Source organism: Toxorhynchites rutilus, chromosome 2 (assembly GCF_029784135.1).
Source record: "Toxorhynchites rutilus septentrionalis strain SRP chromosome 2, ASM2978413v1, whole genome shotgun sequence".
NCBI lineage: Eukaryota > Metazoa > Arthropoda > Insecta > Diptera > Culicidae > Toxorhynchites > Toxorhynchites rutilus.
The window spans coordinates 61,360,595-61,387,721 of NC_073745.1; the positions used below are offsets into that span (position 1 = coordinate 61,360,595).

The 27,127-nt window shown below is 39.1% G+C and overlaps 1 protein-coding gene across 9 annotated transcripts in view; it reads right to left on the reverse strand.

Moving 5' to 3' along the window:
• LOC129771049 (whirlin) overlaps nt 1–27,127 on the reverse strand; it is a 550,739-nt gene that overhangs the window by 315,587 nt on the left and 208,025 nt on the right. For 5 of the 9 annotated variants that reach the window (XM_055774327.1, XM_055774325.1, XM_055774328.1 and 2 more), the window contains 2 exons: nt 22,480–23,048; nt 20,290–20,471 (listed from right to left, as the gene is read on the reverse strand). In XM_055774327.1, the coding sequence (XP_055630302.1) occupies nt 20,290–20,471; nt 22,480–23,038 (741 nt within the window). In that variant the 5' untranslated portion in view covers nt 23,039–23,048. The remainder of the gene's footprint in view (nt 1–20,289; nt 20,472–22,479; nt 23,049–27,127) is intronic. The other 4 variants (XM_055774329.1, XM_055774333.1, XM_055774331.1 and 1 more) reach the window with 4 other exon arrangements.

A 27,127-nucleotide genomic window follows, 5' to 3' on the forward strand; every position in this document is an offset into this window, starting at 1 on the left:
GATATTTGATACTTGCAAGTGTTGTCATTATTGTTGTTTCCATGCGGTGCCAAAGATATATTGATGTAGTTATGGGATGTCGGATAATGGTGCTGGTGCAATATGTATATAATCGACTGTAGCCGAGTCTATGTCAGTTTCGAAAAAGGCCACCGGATTAACGTTTGAGGTAAATTTTCAATACATTGACATGAAATAAATTGCGATATACGATCAGCTAGTGTATTGTTCTGCGAGGGCAAGAATGAATCATCAATCAATTATCGTCAACTGATTCTACAGTGAAAAAATCATTTCAAAGATTATTCTACTAAGCAGTTGTTTCTAAAATTTCACAGCATTATAGAATAATATCCGAAGTTATAAACAAGCGACTTATAGAAAATAACAGCGTAGTTCTACGTCAACAATGCGGTCGTATCTTGGACACAACCTCCTATAATTTTTTTAATCAACTTGAAATATTTTTCAACAACCTCTTTTGTGATATTTGCAAGCATTTAACTCAAGGTTATCCACGGAGCTTGAATTTTAATTCTTTATTTTTGTTACATAGTTTCATCTATTTTGTCATTATCCATTTGTACCAATTTTGCTTGCTTAATTCGTGAATTTGAAGTTTTTTCGCATTTTTCAGTTCTTCAAGTTTTTTTTTTTGCTTCATCCGTTCTTCCGACTTCCTCAACTTAGGTAATGTTTGGATTTCATTTTCTTTCCGTTTCAACTTTCCTTTTTCCTTTTTCTTTCCTCAAGTTTTTGGCGCTTCGTCGTTTCAATCAACTTCTTCACAGGTTCTACTTCTTTATACAACATATCCCAGGACTCGCTTGTGGCCACTGCGGGAGTAAGGTGAGGCTTACTTATACCGTGAGTTGATGAGTTGCCAGGATACACGACAACATAAAGTTAGAAGTTCATCCGGTTGCACATTGTCCGCTAATTAATTATTCAGCTTCTCTCATATCTATCCGCAGGTCTGTCGTTGAAAAACATTTGTGTTATTTATACAAGATTTCAAAATATTTTGGTATGGGTGTAGTGCGTTCGGTAGCTTGAAGTGTCTGCTATAAACGTACGAAAACACGTTTTTGTCAATAAAGTAGTTTGCGAGCAGCAGTGGTTTGAATGGAACGTGGTTTGTAGTGCGCGTCGGAAATCATGTGTGACGAAAAACACGAACAACAACGCACCTGCCCATAACGCGCTGTCGGTGAAGCAATTTTTAGCCGATAAGGGCATTCCAGTGCTCGAACATGCTCCGTACTCGTCAGATCTAGCCCCATGCGACTTTTTTCTATTCCCCAAGATCAAATCCGTATTGAAAGGTACCCGATTTCAGTCCGTAGAAGAGGCGAAGGAGAAAACGACGCGGCTTTTGAACGCCATCACCAAAGAAGAGTTTCAGCACTGCTTCGAACAATGGAAAAACGTATGGAAAGGTGTGTGAGAAGCCAAGGGGAGTATACTGAAGGGGAGGATATCGTTGTACCGTAATTTATAAAATATAATCCTTTTTCATAACTAGTCTCGTTATTTAATAGCCATACCTCGTATATCAACAACTATCATCCATTCATCAATTCATCAATCCATTTTAAAATGTTTCATTAATTTTGATACTATCAGTTGATGAAATCTGAATGTTTTTAATCCATATCTGAATTTATGACTATTAATAATCAACGAATCAATTATTTTCCGAAATTCAATCGATATTAATTTACGTGAACTTATTTGTTAACGCGTTACGTAATTTATGGAACGACTACTGCTCGAAATCATTGTTATCGATATTGTATCGCCGGATGTTTCAATAATTGCCTGTGTAGTAGTTTTCCCGCATAACTATAAAAAGCCAAACTGCACAGTAGTCGATCTCTTAGTGGTGAATAAATTCGCATACGCATCACACCGAATATCGTAGTACTTATACTCGGCGGAGCAATAAAGCTAAGTATTTTCGCAACACTAATCTAGAGTTCTCCAAAGTTTCCAAATTCGCAAGACCCGAGCAATCGCGGTTACATTAGTTTTTGGTCCTTTGAATCGGATAAAAGACTCTGTTGGAAACAGTACTCGTGATTAGCTATCGGTCGGTTCGGAGTGATATAGTGATAAAACTGTTCTGTGGATCACATGCGTGATCAAATATCGACTGAAGAACTGTCTAAAAAAGACTAAAGTGAAAGAAGTAGAAAGAAAAATTGAAAAAGTGAACTTAAAAATTGTTCAGTTAAAACGAAGTGATCAACCAGAAAACTGTAAACTGTATCCGTGGATGTGTGTTGCGGAGAATCATCAAAATTACGGAGTGGCACGATCAATCTGTATTGCAAAAGTTGTCGTGCAACAGGCGTGTGTATCATCGTTCCCCATTTATTGTTACACCCGAACGACTTGGCTTGGGTAGCGTGGCTGGACAGCGCACTCGAAACCGTAGCGTTGTGCGGTTTAGTTCGACGAGATAATCTGCGAGACTGTAGATACAATTGCATGATTTTTTTAAGGAATTACTGAATACTAACCAACCAGCTGGATCACTGATTTTTGCATGACGAATGGTAAAATAAAGGTGAGATTTTTTTTGAAAAGGTAGCATAGTTTGGTTGGCATTTAACAGACACGTGAAGTCTATTCTTCTAGAGCTATTATCGCAGTGGAATCTATTGTTCTAGTGCTATTGCTGTAGTGAAATCTATTGTTCGATAAAAGCAATGGCTTCCGATTTGAGAAGGTCTACAAAATAAGAGCGTTTTTGTTCAGATTCACTCAAAACGCTTGACCGCGTGATACAAAATTATTCGAAGATACCCATAAGGATAAGCTTGCAGTTTGGAAGGAAAGATTGGAAAATATTTTCCAACAGTTTGAAGAGATTAAACTTGAATTAGAGCTTTTGGAAGAAGATGATGAAGACGAGCACGAACAAACAGAATGCACGTGCGGAATTCGAGCTTAATTATTTGAAATTGAAGAGTTTTTTGTTTCTGAAATTGGAAGGATCAATCACCGTGACGAACAAAGAGACAACAATCAAATTGATCATACGTCTGTTCCTTTACAATCTCGCGTCAAATTGCCCGAGATTAAACTGCCTCATTTTGACGGTTCCATCAAGGAATTGACGACATTTAGAGATGCATTTATATCCCTTATCGACTCAAATACTCATCTTACTAACATCGACAAATTTTAATATCTGATTTCCTCATTGTCTAGATATGCGAAGCGTGTGGTTGAGGCTATTGATATAACCTCAAACAACTATTCAATAGCATGGGAGCTATTACAACATCGATATGAAAATAAATATCTCGTCGATGAATACGAAAAAAATCTCAGAATGCTTGAGAAGGCAGTGGAATCTCCAGTTGAGTGGAGTACACTGTTAGTACTTATGCTCTCCTCTCGTCTCGATTCCGCTACATTGCGTTACTGGGAGACGCATAGAAAATCATCTAGCGTTCCAACCTATACGGAACTTATCGATTTTTCACACAACGACATCCTAATTCTTCAGTCTGTCGCTGCCTCGAAGGCGTGATCAACTGATACGCATCGCTCTAGTATTACATCTCGTTCTAGTACTACAACAGTTATGAAACAATCCTCAGTTAATTTAGCAATCACTTACCTACACAAATCATGTCCGTTTTGCAAGCAATCGCCACATTCTCCATTCCAATGCGAATTATTTCGAAAAATGTCTCAAACGCAGCGGTTTGAAGCCACCAAGAAAAACGCTCTTTGCATAAACTGCCTCTCATCGTCATATATCATTAACACTCCTATACTCGCGCATTGGTCTGTCAGACGGAGAAATCAATAATTCGTTCATTTCTCAGAAAATATCAACACTACGACTTTGCGATTCTCTCGAGCTTCGTTATTCGTCGTTCGTCATCGTTTAGCGTATCGCATGTGTTGGTACAAAGGGGACGTGTGCCACTTTTTCAACACTTTCGGTCTGACACACCGACGCGAGTATAGGAGTAACTTTTTCGGACAAGTGCATTTTTTCATATTCTAGAATATTGTTGAATGAAATGTATAAATTAATGTTAGTGGCGTGGAATATTTATTCAATATAATGCATAAGATCATTACCGGACTATTCTTATTTGATTTCAGTCTCTTTTGTAACTGGATTGAACGGATTCATATATTAACTATTCGTCGATATATTCGTCGTTAGATTAATACGTTCAAAAGCAAAATATAAATGTTCGACTTTCGTATAGTTATTCGCTAAATATAATGGTCATACATATACACACTTGTGAAAGAATTTCACTTGTGGAAGAATTGTAAACAGTAAACTATAAACTAATCGGTGGCTTATGGTAATTTTTAACAATTACAGTCTCGGTTTTTTGTTATAATGGACAATATCGACAAGAAAACAAGAAAAAGGCCAAAAAAATGTTCCTAGAAATCCTTTTATATCATCTTTTTATGCCCTATCTAAAAAAAGACATTAATTTTCAGTTTACCAAGAATACAGAGACAAAGAATATTAGAAATATGCAATGAAACCACAATCGATTAATGCGTTTTTATGTTATTTTATAGCTCTATATACTTTCATGAATTATATTCCGTTGCTCACTTTTAAATAATAACAGTGAAAAAATCGAATTTCGTTATTTGTGTTGGAGTATTAAAAATTACTCTTTTTTGAGGAGGTTGAATTAGATGACTATTTAAACATAATAAAGACGAAGAAAACATATTTTTTGGAGTTTTTTCATTCAATCATACCCTCTTCTTCAAATAAATGCCAATAAAGCCTGAAAATTACACAATGGCAACATTACAGAGAAGTTCAATTTTCGATCTGTGACACCGTGCGCGAGTATACGTGTTATGATTTTGCACGCGAGTACAGGAGGGTTAAAAACTGAACTAGCAGAGCATGTCGGATATGCAACCAAAAACATCATACAATGTTACACTACCAACGATCACTTATATCGCTAAACCAATCGAATAAATCTCAGCCTTCGAAATATATTACGTCTGATACAGTAATTCAGAATAGAAACTTACAACCTTTGCAATTGTACAAACCGCAGTCGCGTACTGAGAACCAAACCTCAACAACAGTCAGTCGATCTGTCCCTGAAGATCCTCCAAATTTCAGCCTGTCTCTGACATCGACCATGAAGTACAACAAACGCTTTCTGTAAGCCAGCCTAATTCGATTGTGTCCTGCATAAGTCAGCTGATTTCATCTTCGAATCAACCGGGACGCACACCACAAAGTATTATGGAAGCCTCTCCTGACCCCGTAACAGTCGAGCCTTCGTCTTCCGTCACCTCTACACGCTTCGTATCCTGCCGTCGCAGTCGTCTCGGCCCTGTTCACGGAGGTTCGGAAGAGGTCTTCCAGCCTGCACCTTCAGGCAAGTACGTGTGCGATAACAGTCGATCATTCCTTGAAGGCTCTTGTAATTTCAGTTCTACTTGCGACCCTCTTATTGTTGATGAACACGTAACATACGATAGCCTACAGTACCCACTTCTCTCAGGATGTGCTTCAGAAGGAGACGATCGTCATTCTGTGGCTGTTGGTACTTATTCACATAACAGTGATCGCCATCTTTCAACTTTGCACGTTTACTACCAAAACGTTGGAGGTATGAATAGTAGCATTAAGGATTATTTGCTGGCCAGTTCTGATCTATGTTACGACATTATTGCACTCACCGAAACTTGGTTAAACGACCGTACCATATCCACTCAGGTATTTGATAAGAGTTACGATGTTTTTCGCTGCGATCGCTGTCAGTCAAACAGTTCGAAAGCTTCTGGAGGTGGAGTGCTGCTTGCCATCCACCGTGAGTTAAAACCCCGCATCGTTCCAAATGACTCTTGGTTAAGTATCGAACAAGTGTGGGTTGAAATTAAGATGTTTGATCACTCGCTATTTCTGTGCGCCGTTTATGTACCACCAGACCGCGTCCGTGATGTAGCTTTGATGACCGTCCACACGGATTCGATAGCAACAGTGCGTTCTAGACTCAAACCGATGGATGAAATTGCGATAATCGGGGATTTCAATTTACCTGGAATCAAATGGAGACCTTCGAGATCAGGATTTCTGATCTCGAAGGTCTCCATTTTTCACTCTACACTTTCGACATGCACAGTCTCCCTATTGAATTCGTACAGCACCAGCCTGCTTCAACAGATCAACCATGTCGAGAACAACAACGGAAGAATTCTGGACCTCTGCTTCGTTAGCAGTGCTGACTCAGCTCCAGTTATTTCAGCAGCGGCTGCTCCGCTAGTTACAACCGTTCCTCACCACCCCGCTCTGCACCTTGTTTTGGAAAACCGTGCTTCAAATCAATTCCGCAAAACCGCAACTGCAGTGTACTATGACTTCAAAGAAGCTGACTATAACGCCATTTCTAACGTCCTGTCTACTATCGACTGGGAAGATGTTTTAGATTGTGACGATGTAGACAATGCAGTTCAAATGTTCTCCATTATCGTGAACTATGCTATTGACAGGCATGTACCGAAGCGAACTACTTTAGAGCATTCGCATACTCCATGGCAGACTAGGGAACTAAGTCAAATGAAAACAGCAAAGAGAGCGGCATTACGTCGATTTGCCAAGTACCGAACCGTGCCACTTAGGAATTATTATGTGCGACTAAACAATGCATACAAGCGAGCTACTCAATCGTGTTATCGTAGTTACATAACTAACATGCAGCTGAAACTGAAATCAAATCCTAAGTCTTTTTGGAAGTTCGTAAACGAGTAAAGGAATGAGTCCGGTCTACCTTCTACAATGGAGTACAATGGGCGCTGGAGTTCTGACACACAAACGATATGTGACCTATTTGCTGATAAATTTGGAAGCGTGTTTTCGGATGAGTCGATAACACCCGAGCAAATTGAATCTGCTGCTGGAAACGTACCTTTTCTCGGCCAGTCTTGCTCCCATATCGAGGTTGACGAGCCAATGGTACAAGCTGCTATGAACAAACTCAAGGCGTCTTGCTCAGTTGGTCCTGATGGTATTCCGTCTATTATATTGAAGAAATGCGCAGCTAATCTGATGATTCCTCTTTGTCGCATTTTCCGCTTATCGTTGATTAGTGGAAAATTTCCAACTTCCTGGAAGTCGGCGTTTTTGATTCCTGTACATAAAAAGGGTGCCAAGACTCAAATCGATAACTACCGAGGAATTTCCGCACTAAGCTCGGTCGCCAAACTGCTTGAGCTTGTTGTCTTGGAACCGATCTTTAGTTTCTGCCAGCATTACATTGTAGAAGACCAACATGGATTTATGCCTAAGAGATCTACTGTAACCAATCTGTTGACTTTCACGGCTTATATAACGGAAGGTTTCAATAGCGCCAAACAAACAGATGCGATATATTTCGACCTGACAGCAGCGTTTGACAGCATTAATCACGAAATTGCGATTTCTAAAATGGAGAATTTGGGGTTTGGCGGCAGAATAATCGGTTGGCTGCGGTCATACCTAATCGGTCGCCAGCTAGCAGTAAAAATTGGTGATCATTTCTCGCGCAAATTCAACACGCCATCTGGGATTCCTCAAGGCAGCCACCTGGGGCCGTTGATTTTCCTCTTGTACTTCAATGACGTCAATTTTAAGCTGAACCTTCCGCGCTTGTCATTCGCCGACGATATGAAAATTTATTTTATAATCAACTCGACTGCCGATGCCTGCCTACTTCAGCAACAGCTGGATAGTTTTGCCGAATGGTGTATTGCTAATTGCATGAAGGTGAACCCAAGTAAATGTGCTATTATCACCTATTCAAGAAAAAAGGAACCGATCTTGTTCGATTATAAACTCTTGGATACTTCCGTCGAGAGAACCAACTGTACTCTAGGGGTACTTCTAGACAGCAAACTATCGTTCCAGCAGCACATTTCATATATTGTGGGCAAAGCTTCCAGAAGTCTAGGCTTTTTGTTTCGAATCGGTAAAGATTTCAATGACATATATTGCTTGAAGTCTTTGTACTGCTCGCTGGTACGTTCGACTCTTGAGTACGGCTGTCAAGTTTGGAGTCCTTACTACCAAAATGGTGTCGACAGAATTGAAGCTGTACAGCGCAGGTTTGTGCGCTTTTCTCTTCGACGCTTGCCATGGAGGGATCCTTTTCGGCTACCCAGCTATGATAGTAGATGCCTTCTAATCAATTTAGACACCTTAGCTGTTCGCCGCAATGTCGCCCGTGCTATGCTAGTGTCTGATGTCCTGACGTCGAAAACAGAGTGTCCGGCGTTGCTCCGTTCATTCCAACTACAGGTGCCTCCAAGAAGTCTGCGGAACCAAAATTTGCTGCGTATACCGGTCCGGCGAACAAATTACGCGACCTACGGTAGTATATCCGGTCTGCTCAGAATGTTCAACAGAGTTGCAGAGGGCTTTGATTTCAATTTATGTAGGGTAGCTATTAAACGTAATTTTAAGAGAATATTAACCCATTTAAATGTCATTAGGGCATAGATTCTGCCTGTTGATTATTGTAATAAATAAATAAACACCCGCCATTCCTACACAACCAACTGCTTCGACAAGTTATCTTTCAATGCCTTTTGATAATAATCATAAATTTCTCTCTTTTTACTTTCCAGAAGTTTTTTTTGAAAATAGTGAAATGTATTTATACATGTTTAGCGGAAAGAAATATAATAAACAAAAACAGTATCTTAGATTTTTTTTTCGATTTTATTAAAATCAACTTTTTGAAGAAGTTCTTGGTTGAGCCGAATAAACAAGATCTTCTGTAGATTCCCTTCGCTGAGCAGCGTCCGGTGTTTAGTTAAGATTAGTGCCAATACACTGAACGCACGTTCCACGCTAACTTGTGTACAAGGCATAGCCAAAAGTGAAGAAACCAATTTATATAGTTCCGGTTCCAAGTTCCTAACTCCATAACACCATTCCAGAATGGATTGATCCTTGTTGTCTCCATGTGGTAATTTAAATCGGGGCATTCTGGAGAGATCGATGATCTCATTCATGATGTTTATGTCTTCTAGCGTATTGTTCGACCCATCCAAGGTACTGCGAAAGTCCTCGAAAGTATCTGCTGGCTGAGAATTCAAACGTCCGTTGCCATACGATGGCGAGGTTAGAGTTTCCCCATATTGAGAGCAACCGGCGATAGCTTGGGTGGCGTCCCAGGTTTGCTTGATAAACTCCTGTAATAAGAAAAATAAATGGTTCACATAAAAAAGGGAAACAATCTATGTACAATTACCAATGCGACGAGTCTCTCTTCATCTGTGACAAATGGACTGTTCCGAAAATTGATACGTTGATCGATAAATATTGCAGCTAAGAAATACCTGATATCCATCAGAGAGATTCGCCTTTTAGCCATCTTCTCAGCGATAACTTGAGATATTCGATTATTTGCTTTTCTCACATTAAAAAAACACATTTCTCCCAAATTTAAAAAAAAAGTCACCAAAAGTTATCTGAGAGTTTTGAAGCTGCAATGTGGTCCTCTGCTAATGGTTTGAAAGCCTGGATAAAACTCTCCAGAAAGTTCCACATATTATCGTCAATGATTTGTTCCTCTTCGTTGACTAAAGTCAAAATGAAATCCTTTTCTTTGATGAGAGAATGTACCATAGTGTATATGCTATTCCACCTCATAGGACAATCTACTTTTAGTTTACATCGTTTACTCACAGCAAAAAGCTTTTTGTACGGCATCCTTCGTAATGTTTTTACGATTTTTCGAATTCTTAACAGCTGTTCCTTCATAGTAGTCTCCTTCCGAGCATCACTCACAGCAAGTTGTAATGCGTGTTCCGCGCATCGCACTCCTTAAAGAATAGTTTCCATGATTTTCATTTTCTGATTAATATATCCGTCTCCTTGATCCTCTATATCATCATCGTCCTCATCGTCGTCATTTTCGTCGTTATTAGCCTCTTCGAACAATCAAGAGCCATTAAGTTCCACTTCCTGTGTCATCTTCAAACGATTTACCGTAGCACGCATATTTTGAGCATTATCCGTCGTGACTGTCAGTAATCGTCGATTGTCGATACCATGCGGTGTGAATGTTTTAAGCACTTCTTACGTCAGAATTGCCGCCGTGTGCATATCGTGAAGCTCTATTATTTTGAGAGTACGAATCCTGATAGCCTTTTTCCAACAAACTGAATATTAATCTCTAAAAACTCGCGTTCCATTCGAGTGGCGGCATCCACATTGAGGCAAATCAATTTATCAGCAATTTCGTTCTTTCTGATAAGCCGGATTTGATCTGCTACATTTGAAAGCGTTTTGCGTATTGAATTCGGACTCAAATGTTTGGCCATCTTCAGTCCATCCTCGATTGGCCTTGCAATGCTTTGTAATGCAGGATACTTGATAACTCTAAAAGGAAGACCACGAACGGTTACAAGTTTGACCACTGCTGACATATATGTTCACATATCGCTTCTTTAGCAGCGATATTTATGTGAAACAGTTCTTCATCACTAATCGTTCTATGCGCCATATTACGAAGATTAACAATTTAACACCAGAAGCACAACTTCCCCCGACAGCACCAAATGTCACTTTGACGCAGGTACACGAGAAAGTCTCGCGAGCACTAATGCACGAGCTTCTCTCACATGCATACAACCAGCGTTGCCAATATTCCAGTTTAAACTGGATTCTTCCAGTCTTTTTTTCTCGATCCAGTCATCCAGTTGAAACCTAAAATCTTCCAGTTTTTTGGAATATAGTCCAGTTTTATCCAGTTTTTTTTTATATGTTTGCTCTACTTTTACCCATTTTTATGTGAAATAAGTTTACAACGATAAATATTATCTCTCCCTCCACCTTCCTATCCCTTGAGCAATTTTATTTTTTACCATTTATCGTTCGACCTTGGATCGATCTCTCTTTTCTTACACAGTCAACTCACTGTTACTTACACTTCCGAATTCAATACGGGCAGCATGCAATGCGTGTGGTGAAAATTACTGTTTTTCAGTCGTGTTCCATCAACCTCATGAACTTCTGCGACAGGTGAGGTTGTAATTTGGTTCTTCCCATTTTGTTGAATTCGTCTTATCTTATTCAACAGCTTACCCAAGAAGGAACGAGCTACACTGTGTTTTGATTTATATAAATATCAGATGTTCTAGGTCCTCCAAATCATTCTAAAGTTCAGAAGGTCCTAGAGTAAATGGTATCCATTGACTTTAATTGATATGGATATAAAACCTAAGTAACCTTGCTTCCGTTTACATTAAATGAATATTAGTTTCTCATGTTCACTCAGAGGAATTTTAGTTCTAAATATTATTAACTTCATACATAAATAGTACTATACTTTTTTTTTCAAAAATACTTTCTCGACTAAGAGGAAATATTTAAAGATACCTCATTTTGATCTTGATACTAAAAAAAATTGAGAGAAATAGCTAAAACGCTCAATAGCTCAATACCAAAATTTGATAATTTCAATACCAAAGTAATACTTGAGCAGTGTTATTTTGGCATTGAATGTGCTTATTCGAGTATTGAAACAATATTGTGGAAAGTTGTTTATGGTATTTTTCTTTGGTTTTACCTCGTATCTCATGCTAATCCGTACCTTTTTGATGTATTGAACTTTTCGCGGTTTTGTGACGATCTTCTATCAACGATTTTATGGACATAAAGCGATAAATACGAGACTCTTCATGTTTTGCCCAAAATAAAACCGTCTCCTAAATATTATTTCACAGTAAATACAGTTACAGTTTTATGGACTACATATAAATACGTGCCCCCGTGGCCGAGTGGTTAGCGTCCCACCTAATATGCCGGGGGTTCGGATTCGATTCCCGTTCTGGTCGGGGGAATTTTTCTTCATAGAAATTCCCTCCGACTTCCACTGTGGTCACACACGTATTTTAGAGCTTGCCACTCAGAATGCATTCAAGGCGTGTTATTGGCATAGAGATCTAAAAAAAAATTACGCAAGTAATACTACGTTGAGACGGCGAAGTTCCTCTAGGAACGTAAGTGCTATTTAAGAAGAAGATATAAATACTACACGAAGCTTCAAAGAAAATTCTATTTCTCAAGCATTGGAAAAAATCATTCTAGATAAATCATAGCCGATCTTCCTAAAATAAAACGCTTTTACAGATCCAGTTTTTTTAAGAGTAATCTTCCAGTTTTTTGAAAAATATCATTGGCAACTCTGCATATAACACATGTGCATCGCTCATGTCGAGGTGCACTGAGGTAATCTTTAGCACATCAATATTTTACGAAAGAGAAGAAAAGTAGCCGAACCCAGGCTCGTGTGCTATAGCCCGGTCCTATCGCTTGCACATGGAAGAGTTGTGAGGAAGAGAAAATCGATACTCGTTTCTCGAAAATAAAGCGCGCGCACAGGAAAGTCTGACTTTAGGCATTAATGAATATGCCCTTGAAAGAACTTTTAGAAAATCCCATTATTTACCGAGTTATAGCCATGTTAGTGATGCGCTATCTAATCTACTACTGCAATAAGAATAAACTTCAAACGCGTTTTTCTTGAAACTAGTTTTTTCAAACTAGCGTACATGATATCTCAGGTTCTACTGAACCGATTTATGTCGAATTTATTTCAATCTCACTATTTAAAGAAAAAATGGGAAACGCAAAAAAAACGTTAAACGCGGCATTTTTTTTTCTTCAAACGGCCGCCTTTTTGTCAAAAAACATGTTTTTGACTTGTCCGAGGTTTATGCGATAGCAGCATTTTCACTGATTCAGAATCTGTTCGTTTTTTTTTGTTTCAGATAACAAGAGGTGCTGCAATCGTGTACGCCATGGCAGGATTTTTTTTTAACCCCCTCACTTCATCAACTTGTAATTATTCTAATTATGAAAATTTTTCCCGTTCAATTTTTATTTTATTAGAATTATAGATAAACTTATTATAAGATAGATAAACAAATAATGGATAATGAAAATATTCTTTGTTTTATTTTTTCAAAGCTCCAAAAAACGTCCTAAACTCGCGCCTCTACAATAGAATACCCCCTTAAAACATACAGCTACATGCTAACGTTAAAAGTTGAAAGTCTATCGATCGTAATTTCCTATGTTTTTGACATCTGTCAACAATACACAATTCAAAATATCAGAAGTTTCATGTAGTCTCTCTGTTCATTTTACTGAGTGCAACTCTTTATAAAATATCGCTACTGCCAGAATCGAAACTACAGATAGTACAGGGTTTTCCAACTTTAAATTCCGAAAGTAAATTGAAATAAAACACACTTAGAATTCGAATTTCGATGAAACTTTTATTTCAAATTAAAGTTTGGTTTATGCCATTATGTGTGAAATACAACATCATTCAAATGTCCACCTAGGCCTTCCTCGCACACCTTGATCCGAAACAGGTTATTTTCGATGACTTTTCGGCACATATGGGGCGGTATCTCGGTCATAACTTCACGAATGTTGTCTTTCAAATGTTCAAGAGTTTGCGGAGAGTTGGCATAGACACGATCTTTCGCATAACCCCACAAAAAAAGTCTAGCGGGTTCAAATCGCATGATCTGGACGGCCAATTGGCATCACCAAAACGCGAAATTATGCGTCCCTCAAATTTCGTTCGTAATATGGCCATGTTCGGTCGTGTTGTATGGCACGTGGCGCCGTCCTGCTGAAACCACATGTCATCCGTATCCATATCTTCAATTTGTGGCAAAAAAAAAATCGGTTAACATGCGGCCATAGCGCTCACCATTCACAGTTACCGTCTCGCCGTCCTCATTTTCAAAGAAATACGGCCCGATGACTCCCCCAGACCATAATGCGCACCAAACAGTGACTTTTGGCGGATGCAATGGCCTCAATCACGTGTGGATTTTCTGAGCCCCATATACGGAAATTTTGGGTGTTTACATAGCCACCGAGCTCGAAATGTGCCTCATCGCTGAAGAAAATTTGATGCGAATATTCAGCATTTTGCTGCTGTTGTTCGTTCACCCAATCGACGTATGCCCCACGCATTCCATGGTCACCACGCTCTAATTTTTGTACCAGTTGGACTTTATATGGATGTAGGTGCAAGTTCAAATGCAAAATTCGCCACAATGATGTGTTTGACAAGCCCAATTGCTGAGCACGCCGTGGAATCGAAACATTCGGATCATCCTCCACACTGGCAGCAACAGCAGCAATATTTTCGGCCGAACGCACATTACGATGATGCACAGGTTTCACAATATCCGCTACGGATCCAGTTTGTTCGAATTTACGCACTACATTAGCGATTGTGTGCTCTGTAGGCCGTCCATGACGACCAAAATCCGTAATGCTCGAAAAACATTTGCCGGTTTGTAAAATGGCAGACATTTAACTGACGATATGACGCTTTGGTTGATAGCTATGTCAAACGGTTGTCAGCGCAGGGCTGTATACTTTCGGAAGCCCGAAATGGAAAACCCTGTATTTACAAGTTCCCTGGCTTGTATTTTCCTCTTTATCGAAGAAAAGCTCTAAAAAGTATTTAACTTTCTCGGTTTTCGTACCCAACTTTTGTGGGGACACTAACTTCTTTTTTGTTGACTTCCATTTTTACACTCTGTGATTCACATCTGAATGGATTGAACAAAAATGGTTTATCCTTCGAGCCTTAACCCGAAGTTGTACAACTGTCTATGCACGGATTCTTCCAAAATTCAACAGCTTCAACGTGGGACGTGGCAAAACTGCTGCATTATTCTAAAAGTGCTGTGGCGCGAGTTGTTAAAAGTACAAGAAATTACACGACTCCTTGCAAAAGTCAAACTCAGCGCCTAGATGGAACCCTTGATCGTCAATTGCGGCTGAAGGCCTCAAACAACAAACAGTGATTGCAATGTTATCCTGTATTCGTAAATTGTTAGAGAAAATGATTCTACTTCGTTTGGACAAGTGGGTCGAAACGAACAATTTGCTGTCAAATACGCAGTTTGGCTTCCGCCGAGGTAAAGGGACGAACGATTGTCTCGCGCTGCTATCTTCTGAAATCCAAATCGCATTTGCTCGAAAAGAACAAATGGCTTCCGTTTTCCTCGATATCAAAGGGGCATTTGATTCAGTTTCCATGGAAATTCTCTCAGAGAAACTTCATAATCGTGGATTTTCACCAATTCTGAATAATTTCCTGTACAATTTACTGTCAGAAAAACACATGTTTTTCAATCATGGCAGCTTGAAATCTTCTTGATACAGTTTTATGGGCCTACCGCAAGGCTCCTGCCTAAGCCCCCTCTTGTACAGTTTTTACGTCAATGATATAGATGATTGTCTAACTAGAGATTGCACGTTGAGACAACTTGCAGACGATGGAGTTATTTCCATCACGGGTACTAATCCCGCCGTTCTGCAAAAATCCTTGCAAGATACCCTGAACACCTGTTCACGTGGGCTCTCAAGCTGGGTATCGAATTCTCTACGGAGAAAACCGAAATGGTCGTTTTTTCTAGGAAGCACGAACCCGCCCAATTCCAGCTTCACCTATCCGGCAAAACGATCAGGCACTCGATGTTTTTCAAATACCTTTGAGTATATTTTGACTCTAAATGTACCTGGGGAATACACATTGCGTATTTGAAACAGAAATGCCAGCAAAGAATCCATTTTCTCCAAACAATAACCGGAACATGGTGGGGTGCCCATCCAGGAGACCTCATTCAGTTATACAAAACAACGATATTATCAGTGTTTGAATATGGCAGTTTTTGCTTCCGATCAGCTGCCAGGATTCATATTCTCAAGCTGGAGAGGATACAATATCGTTGCTTGCGTATTGCCATGGGGTGTTTGCATTCGACACATACGATGAGTCTCGAAGTCTTGGCAGGAGTACCCCCGCTTACTCTTCGGTTCACAGAATTATCCTACAGATTTCTCATCCGTTGCAAGATCATGAATCCATTGGTGATTGATAACTTCGAAAATCTACTCCAACTGACTCCTCAGTCACGTTTTATGTCTTTATACCGTGAGTACCTTACCCACGACGTGCTCCCTTCACCAGGCATCTCCAACCAAGTTTGCTTCCCATACTTTTGCAATTCCTCTGTCATTTTTGATCTGTCCATGCGACAAAAAATCCATGGAATCCCAGATCATCTACGCTCCGATAATATTCCGCCGATATTTTCGGCAGAATATGGGAAAGTTAGATCTGATAAAATGTTCTTTACTGACGGTTCATTCATGAACGGGTCCACTGGCTTCGGCATCTTCAATGAAAATTCCAGTGCCTCTTTCAAACTCAAAGATCCTTGTTCCGTGTATGTCGCTGAACTGGGTGCGATATATCACGCATTAGGGATCATTGAAACATTGCCCATCGACCACTATTTTATTTTTTCAGACAGTCTCAGCTCAATAGAGGCAATCCGCTCAATGAAAGTTGATAAACGCTCATCTTATTTCCTAACAAGAATAAGATATCTATTGAGTGTTTTGGTCGAAAAATTATTCAAGATGACCTTAGCATGGGTTCCCTCTCATTGCTCGATTCCGGGGAATGAGAAAGCGGACTCGCTAGCTAAGGTGGGCGCTTCAGAAGGCACACTTTTTGAAAGGCAAATTGCTTATGATGAATTTTTCCACATTCCTCGTCAGTATACGCTCGTAAGTTGGCAGCGCATGTGGAGTGAAGATGGGTTCGGTCGTTGGTTACACACGATTATCCCTAAGGTCTCGACGAGTGCATGGTTCAAGGGATTGAATGTAGGTCGTGATTTCATTCGCGTGATATCTCGGCTTATGTCCAATCACTACAACCTAAACGCGCATCTCTATCGCATTGGGCTCGCAGCAAACAATCTTTGTGATTGTGGCGATGGCTACCACGACATCGAGCATGTTGTCTGGTCGTGTATCCGGTTCCATACTGCTCGCTCTCAGCTCTCTAGAGCACTGAGAGCACAAGGCAAACAATCGGATATCCCCGTCCGGGATATCTTAGGTAGCCGTGATCCTGATCTTCTGCTTCATCTATACCTGTTCCTCGGAAACGCCGATGTCAACGTTTAATGATGTTTCCTTCGTTGTGTCCCCGTTTCATATCTCTCCTATCCGATCTATAAACTTTTACTTAGTCGCGGCAATACATACACACACTCTTTACAGATAAACGGGCCAAAGGTTGTGCAGTCCACTGATGATTCAACAAGAGCCAAAGGTTGTACCGCTCATGACAACTCTACACGAGCTGATGATTGCGCCGGCTAGTGACCATTCTATCCTGGATTCCTCGAGTCGAGAAGACGCACCACGCTAGATATGGGGTACAGACTAGGGGGGCGTTGCTGATTAATGGTCAGCTGCATCCCAATAGGAAGTATCCCGTGTCGGGCACAGGTACAGATCATTGAAGACAGCAACATCACAATTACGAAAACACTTGTAATACTAACCTCGAGCCAACCGCGAGTAATCGGTTACATATTACTAACATAGATAATAAGAAAAACTGTCAAAATATTGAACTCCGGCCCCGTCAGTCTAACGCCATATGAGCCTTGATAAAAATATATATTTTGGTAAAAAAAACAAACAGTGACCAGAATCCGGGCTCGCAAGTAGTACTATGGACATAATAAAGCAGTACACTAAAATAATAATTATAAGAAGAAAGGAAGCCACATTTAAAACTGTAAAATTTTCAGAAAAAAAATCTGTGTATCTGTATTCTTAGCAAAAAAAAATCTGTATTGAAAATCTAAGGGAAAAAATGAAAATGAAGGTTTATTTTCATTTTAAATTTATTTTTCTCATTTATGAATTGTTGAAGTCGTATCAATGAAATAATATCAATCATAAAAAAAGGTTTTCTTCTAATTCCCTGAATTGTATGATGTTTATACATGGTTTTGTGAACTTTGCTTCAAAATGTTTCGTCAATTTCATCCTTGAAGCTCCTCCTTGAGCCGATACATAGTTTTTCACTTTCGAAATAGAGTCTGTAATTGTTAGGGCCACCCAATTTCCGGACTTTGTTTTGCTGACATTGTGATTTTTGAACTGATCTGATGGCATAGGATGATCGAACAGGGACAGCAAACTTCACATAACAACACCTTTCGTAATGAACGTTTAGTATAATGACAAAGAACCCGCTTTTCGGAAAAACTCGTCATGCTAAATATTTTAATCAAAAACAGTGCTACATTTATAATAGAAATGTTGTTATAGAACTACAAACCATACACTTAGAAGCTCTGTTTAAAAATCTCGTCGAATATTTAAATTCATAAAATCAAACTCAGTTTAAAGGTATAATTTATCCTAGATGAAGTGTATTGCTGTTCTCACATATTGCACACAGAGATTGAAACTAGGTTAAACCCATAAATTTAATTGTTAATCACAAGGTTTTCTCAATAGTGTCTTCTATCTTCAGGCATCAAGGGACAAAGCTTCTTGACGATGTTTACTTCCCTCACCTGCTCATTTTCTCTTCCGGATGAATTGAAGCAGAGTGTTGATTGAAGGGTAGATATCGGATTTGGTGAACAGCTGCACTCTTCTAAATTCACTATTTTTATAATTCTGTAGATGAAACGTATCTTATAACAGAACTCAAACTCATCATTACAGAACTCATTAGCTTATGTCACATGGATGGTTTCAATCAATTGCATTTTGGATTGGAAAAAATCGGTGCTGTCCATAATTGTTACAATCGGGCTCTCAACTACGTTAGCTTGGTCATGCTACAAAGTCGGAAAATGTGAAGAACTCTTCTCCCTGATGCTACCTCATGCTTCGCTGAACGGAGATATGTTGGAGAAAATAATTGAATACAGATTGTCACATTGTTTGATGAATGTACGCCAATCGGTTATGTGTATCGGTAACGCGTATGCTGATTATACATGCAATTTGAAAAAAAGCCTCGTACTGAAAACTCTTTCCTCTGGCGCTTACGTCACTTTGCGAGATAACGGCAGCTTAGCAATGGATAAAAAAAAAGTTATATCTGAGTTATATCTGAGTCACTCAATTTTTGCTCCATAAGATTCGTCTTGAGTAGCCTGAATTAGTTATACAAGTCTTATCCATTACCAGCTTTCCAGCTTGAGGAAATTGGCGTATCAAATCATTAAGGTTTGGTAGCTTGACGAAAAATTGAGGGTTTATCAAGGCCGCAGTTTTGATAACCGGATCGCTGAAGTCAAATCGCTTTGAAATCTGTTTCACGAGTTCAATATAGAAGTCACAACAAATCGATTTGAAGGTCAGCTGGTCTAGCTGGTCTAGCTGCATCCAATACTTTTTCAGCTTCTTCTTCTCGATACCAACGTAAATATCCTCAGGCTTCTTCGGAAAGTCTTCAAAATCTTTCACATCACGGTCAGCATCAGCGAATCGTTGCACGTAGCTCTCAAAACATAAGTTACCCAACATGATCAACAATAACATACTTGTCTGATTATAATGTTCGCAAAATTGAGAGCTTTCTGATTGAAAAGTGCAATTGACTTTATTGTTGAGTGGTAGATCAAAGTTTAGATACAGCATAATTAGTTTAGTCATAGGATCGTTTAAATTAGTCAATATACGATTGGCAGACTGATTATGGTCATACTTATCTTGGAACGAAAAGAATAGTTCGAGCTCTTCAAATCGCTCAAGATTTCGCTTAACCACTGCCATTTCGTTGCGTTGCGTTCAAATCTGTAAATCTGTATATACAGATTCTGTATCTGAAATTTGGCGAAAAATCTGTAAAATACAGAATATTCTGTATATATGGCAACCCTGGATGGAATCCTGCGGGTAATCAGAGCCATATTGTTTGCGCGTTTAAGCGCTGCATGAAACTGCTCTGCTCTGCAAGAAACATCGGGCTGTTGTGCTATTAATAGCACAATCATGATCATATCAACCCGACTTTGTTACAGCTAAAATGCTGATTAGCCTAAAAAATAAACAAATGGGATAAAAAAAGGAATCGTCGATTAACTTTTTTTTGTGTCATTCTGATTAAAAAATTAAATAAAAGCAAAGCTGCCTTCGATCAACCCATTACCAATATTGACGAAATTTTGGTATCATTCAGATACGAATATTTTTTTTTTAATTCTTTCTTTTTGAGACATTAAGCCTTCTGGACTGGTTCATCTCAGAGATGCGAACATCGATAAAGTAACTTCAATACAGTGATAAATTTTTTGATAAGCGTCGATTTATCGCCACCATCAATGAGACAAATTTCTCTCACCGCGAAGTTCCGGGACACCGTTTGCAAACAACAGAGTCAAAAGTGAGCCGTCGGTACTCACCTGGTGGGTAGTAGAAGGCGGACTGCTGGCAGGACTTCGACGGCCTCGATCTCGCGTGCCGTTACTATGATAACTAGTAGGAACTGAAGAAGATGAACTTGCTGTGTTAAACAATCTTATGACCTGCTCTGGCGAGATAGGCCGCTTCTTACCATTATGTCTGGTAGAATTTGGAACTGTACCTGAGGAGGTGTTCGGAAGAAGGTGGGTGGGTGTGGGTGGTTATGGATTATGATGGGAAACGGGAGGATGAACAAGAAGAAGATCAAGAACAAGAAGAGCGGAAAAATTGGAAGTTTGAGGTTATGAGTTCGCTTGAAGTATAATCTTGTTTTTTTTTGGGTTTCAAATGTGTACACATCCTACGAACTTGGTTACATACAGGCACAGGACAATAAACGACAAGCTGGACTTCTTCTTCTCTATAGTTTGAAAGATAGAACGGTTTGGGAGTCAACGGGAAAGACAACGATACCAACACATACATAGGGATGCCACTGGAATTAGTTTTCGAGCCAAAACGAGGGAGAGGCTTCGCACGACTAGCAGGACACTCTCTGTCCTGAACACAACGCTCGGGAGTGCTTCCGAGGGCCGAGGGCCGAGCCATGGACACAACATCAAATCGATACTAATAGATGGAGAGTTGTTGCGATCTCCCGGGAAGGACGGAACATGGACGGAACATGTACGATGGACGAGAGCAAAGTTGTTGATTTTGTGTTTGTGTGGGTCTGTTTATTGTGTGTGAGTGTGTAGTGGAAAATCAATAGGGAAAAAATGGGGTCGTTCTTCTATCTATTCAGAATCGGAGTCATTCCTTCTTTCGTTCTCCGGGAACATTTACAAGACATAATGGCAAGCAAAAAGGTTGGACCGTAAATTTGTTAATATTGTCTAAAAGAATAAGAATAATTATTGAGATCTACATTCTGTGGACTTCAGGCTAATTATAAGGGGTCTAGAAAAGCTAGTTTAATTGTGAAGGGTCGCTCAGTTCTACTTTAGAGTTTTAAAGCTAGTTTGCGGTTTTGAAGAATTTGTAGAGGATCTAGATCAACAAATCAAATATCAGAGGAGCTGGTACCTATCGATACCGGAAGTGAATATAATGGAAATGGTCCACAGAAGAATCTAGTTGGGGAATTTGTGTGAGTGGAATGAGTTAATGTGTGTGTGGATGAGAAAGGAGGCCGATAGCAGATCTGTGCGAAGCGTGACTACACAACAAAACAACGAGAGTTAGCGACAGGGACTGAGAGGATCGAGGGCATGCTGATTAGACTGGTCCATATTGGTATTTCCGCACTTAAATACACTTGAGCGTATCGTGTTGGATATTGAAACCTTTCTTTAGGGACCAGTCTGATGCGCTAAAACTATGCTGTACGTGTGGCTTGTAGGCCGAACTGCTGTAAATTGAACAATGTTTGAACCATTTAGTGCACGGACAAGTGATGCCCGACAAATCCGTACATTAATGGTAATCTGACATCTCTAGTTCGTTGGGTCATCCGAGAGTTTTTAGCAGAAAAATTTTTTGTAGCACGAATGAATAGTCACGTTTCATACATGAGCAGAAAAAAAACTTACAAGTTTCAAAACTTCAACTTGCATCGATTTTACAGCAGAACGGGTCGAACTCCTACAAGGGACAAGTTCAGCAAACATTCCACAGCATCGTCTACAACTCAAACACGAAACTGACACGCCATCCGCTTCTGCATCCACTATTCACTAGAAAACTAGTCATGCAGAAAAGGAGATGGAATGCAACGAATAGTAGAAAGTCGATTATGTCAGGAAGTAATGTTGTTTACTGGTTTTTTTATTTGGTAGTGAAACTAGTACCTAATGGGCAACGAGGGGAAGGTGAGTTACGAAACACGACTGACAATGCAGAATAGAAATCTATGCAGTCCTAGATGAGGGGACAAATATGCTAAAAGGGGGGAGTAAACAGAGCTAACATGAAACGCAAAAAATAATCATGACAAGAAAGTGAATTTCAAAGTGACATTAATTGGGTCTAACAATATGTGAAGTGGAAAAGATTGAGTGAAGGTGTTAAAAGAGAGAGAGAAGAGAAACGAGGGGGGGTTATGCTAGTAGGGGAAGAACTTCTATAGAACGAACGAAAACGAGCTTAGCCTAGAAATATTTGTTTGTCTCAAGAAGACTAAAGTTTACCTGCACCAGTTGGAACACCTAAACTAGCTGAGTCTAAATAACTACTTCTACTTGGCAATGAACCTCCTTTGGAAGGGACACCGGCTGTGTTATAATAATAATGAGGAGAGTGTGGTCTTTCTCTTTCTACTATTGTATATGAAGTACCGGGTGGTGAATAATATAAACCTGAACGTCCTCGCAGGGAGCTTGTGCTGTTGCCGATCCGGGTACTGCCGTAGGGACCGATGACGTCCTCGGCTTCGAAGCTGTTGGACCGGATCGTGGCCCCGCCGGTGGCTCCACCGCCCATCGTGCCGCCCCCACCACTGACACTGACCCCACCGATGCCAACGCCGGCACTGGAGCCGCCGCCAGTGATGGAACCGCCGCCGCCGCCGCCGACACCAGCAATACTGCCGCCAGTGTGGTGGTAGATCGAGTTGACCGGCGGCGAGACCTGCTGGTAGCCGCTCCGAGAGCTCCACCGGGACGGGCCCAGGTCGCACAGCTCGGCGTAATCGTTCCCGGCACCCATCGCTAGGGGGTCTCCGCCACCGGGGGCGCCCCCTAAGCGCATTTCCGCACACCTGCAACCGCGAGAGAAAGAGAACAGAAAATAATTCAATTAGTATTAATATCGCCCGGCAATAGAAAAGCAATTCCGGTAAATTGGAACCGGTCGTCTGAAGTGACACCGGAAAATGAGGGAACACACACGCAGCCTATTTTTTCCCACTCAAAAAACGAAAATGTGTACAAAATTATATAATTTTAATAAGCATGAGCGGGGTTGTTATTTTTTCACGTTGTTACGTGACCATCCTTGTTGTCTCGCAGGACCTGGCTGAATGTGCTCCGTCGCACCATGCAAAGTCACAGCTGAGTGCGGAACAACTGCGGGATCGAATCCCTGCCTCATTCAATTATGTTATTAGTTTCTACGTGTTGTTTTCCCATCGGATAGCGGAAGCGGCTGGGATGCGTGCGTCCCACAGCACACAGAGGAGAGAGGCCGAAATTAAGAATTGGAATTATTCAAAAATTTTGGTTCCGGACAGGACAGCCAAACCTGGATGGTGTATTATGCCAACATTGTGACCCATCAGCCACAATCGCGAACTCCCCAAGGGACATCGTCATACTTCGGTTATAGAATACGCTTGGCCATTGTCAAAGCTGTCAACCATCGAACCTGTTGCTTTTCGCGTTCCAATCTGCATCGTTGTGACTGACAACATGATGTACAGACAACTAGAAATTTAAATCTCATCTGTTCGGTGCAATTCCAAATGAAATCGAACTGAAAGTGCAGATTTTAAAATCTTGTATTTTTGATTCGAATGAAAGTTTGTATTCTGTTTGGGTTGGAGGAAATATGAGCTTTCCACAGCATTTGGGAATTTTTCGACTCCAGTAAAACTTTTGATAAGGGCGTATCGATTTTAGTAAGAGAATTCTTTGCTAATTTATATCTCAAAAACTTTGAGCCGTACCGAAATATAGTGTCATCGAAAAAGTTATCAAGTATTGATGTTAAAATGTGAAAAAAAATATACACTGAGGAAAAAAATTAGTACCGTAAACCGGGGGCAAATTGATCATTCAGAAAAAATGTGAATATTTCCGATTTTTTTTTTGTTAGATTTATATCCAATTATTTTTAAAATCAGTACTGGTGCTAAGCTCACAAAACGTTATGGTAAGTTTTGTTCAAAAAAATACTTAAGCGCAAATTTGGAAAGTTTTTAGCGGAAAGTTTCAAAATGTAGCTTCGGGGTGAAATTGGTCAATCTATGTTTTTCAGTTTTTTCTAGTATCATATGCACAAAAATGTATATAAAATCAATTATTTTTTCACATACGGCCATTTTAATAATAGTTCAAGGGTTTGAGGTAACAAAAACCTGATTCAATCAGCCTTTCCATAACTCGATTTAAACAATGATCTGCAGGTCATCCGGAGACCATTCGGGATATACTAATGTAGCCAAAAACTCTTGAAATGGTCACCAGCTAGTTTTGACAAACCAAGACGTTCGATATGTCGCATGATGGGATTCGGATCTGGTCATTCGTGGTTATTTTTTTTTTTGAAATAGTTTTTCTCACTAGTTTGAATAGTAATTACAAGTATTTGATTACTTATTCAACTCATCAAGTATCAGCCAGAAGTGAATTAATATGTTTGACGTCTATAAATATTGTTCTCATGTGTTGGAAATATGGTTTTTTACCATAGTGAAAAATGGAAACGAAAATGCTATTCAGAAAAATGTTAATTTTCATGTAATTTAATAAAAGATTCGTTGAGATCCATTGACAAAAAGAACCTTCAGATGATTATTGAACATATCATATTAAAAAAGTTTAAAATTAAATTTCATAATACCTCTGAAATTTGGGTTTGTTTTCAGTGATACGTTTGATCAATTTCACCCCGGTGATCAATTTGCCTCCGGATGATTCACAAATAAAACTATAATTTGTAATATCTAAAATACACGTTTTTTAATTTTTTAAAATTATTTTCATATAAAGTAGAAGTTATGCAAAAAATTTAAAAAATGAGTCCAAGATGGTAAAACTATTTTTGACGAACTTTGTAAAACATCCAATTTTTATGAATTTTCTAAACTTCGAATTTTTGTATGGTGACAATCATTTTAGCCACAAATTATGAATCCTGATGTCATTTAAAACTAAAAAGCTCATTATCAATCTCCTTCTAAATGCAGCCATTCTCGAAATATTCGAAAATTTATTGTCTTTTTAATTTTATTTTAATTTCAATTTATATATGTATTTTCAATTTTTTTTAAAATTGTTTCATCTATTTATATATATCAAAATGGATTTTTGTTTGTCTGTCTGTCTGTCTGTCTGTTTGTCTGTCTGTCTGATTCTTATGGACTCGGAAACTACTGAATCGATCGACATGAAAATTGGTATGTAGGGGTTTTTGGGGCCGGGGAAGGTTTTCATGACAGTTTGAGACCCCTCCCCCCTCTCTAAGGGGGGGGGGGCTGCCATATAAATGAAACACAAATTTCTGCATTACTCGAGAATTAATCAAGCAAACGAAACCAAATTTGGCATGTGGAGGTTTTAGGGTGCAATAAATGATTCTATGATGGTTAGATACTCCTCCTCCCTCTCTTAGGGTGGGCTGTCATACAAATGAAAAACAAATTTCTGCATAACTCGAAAACTAATCAAGCAAATGGAGCCAAATTTGGCATGTGAAGATTTTAGGGGGCACGAAATGTATCTATGGTGAATAGACACTCCTTCCCCCTCTCTAAGGGGAGAAGAGGGGAGGGGTCTGTCTTTGTTCTATCATGTTTTCTGTATCAAACATTTATTCCATGTAATGGAGAAACATGTTTTTTGCAAGTGGTTGAAAAATCTTGAACGAGAATTGTGTCTAAAAATAATCTGATATAATAATGATGAGTTTTGGTAGAAGTTAGTTAGGGATTTTTTAGTAAAAGGTAAATTCAACGGGGTCGATTAGAAGATCAATCAATGAAAAGTTCTGCGATTGGACTAATGAACTTCGCTTAGTAAGAAAACGTGAATGTTTGAAGGTATTGATAACAAAAAACAAATTTTGGGCGGAACGAAGTTTGCCGGGTCAGCTGCTATAAAAAAAAGTCATGCAGAAAATTTCAAAAATGAGACCAACATGGTAAAACTATTTTTAACGAACTTTGTGGAACATCGAATTTTTATAAAGCTTCGAAACTTCGAATTTTTGTATGTTAACAATCATTTTCAGACACAAATTATAAATTCTGATGTGATTTAAAACAAAAAATTAAAAAAAAAATTAAAAAAATCATTATCAATTTAAATGCAACCATTCTCGAAATATTTAAAACCATATTTCTAATTTATTATCTTTTTTATAGTAAATAGGTTCTTTTTATATGTTTGTCGTGTTATACCGTCATGTTCATGAAATTTTATGAATTTGCTTTTAATTTTCAACAACTTTTCCAGATACATCATTATGGTAAAAATATATGTTTGGGAGCAATAAGTTATAAGTTAAAAGGAGTTATTCGATTTTTTACGTGAGTGTTTAATTTGAAAGACCCTGTAGTATGGTTGCATTCGTTGTTCGCTCGGTTTCGTGTTACGACGTTTTTCTTTTTGACGTAGAACTACGTCTTTCAGGAAGGGTTCCAGATCAGAAAACAGGTCACGTTTTTATGAAACAAAGTTAACGATAATAACTATTTTCACTGTGAACGAATTCTCATGATTTGCATACGAATCGAATCGGAAATTATCTAATATTTGTTTGATATGCTCTACATTACAATTCGCTAATCTATAAACGGTTTAAGTTGATGAAAATTAGAAGAACTTCCTTTTTTCTCATACATTTGTTCTGCCGATTTGTGTGCTAACCCTACCCGTATTTCGAATGCTTATAAATCGAACATTTCTTAACAGATCGGAAAAGGTGTTTGCTTCAATTGATAGGAAATATTTCTACGCGTCTATCACAATTAATAAAATGTTATTTTTCATGAGATGAACAATTGAATAACTGTAAAAATGTCAAGCGTTATCTAAACGTCCTAACTGCCAAGTTTTGATTGACCCGATTTACGGTTTCCCCAACAAAGACTTCAAAATCGATGTACCTGTGAAGATC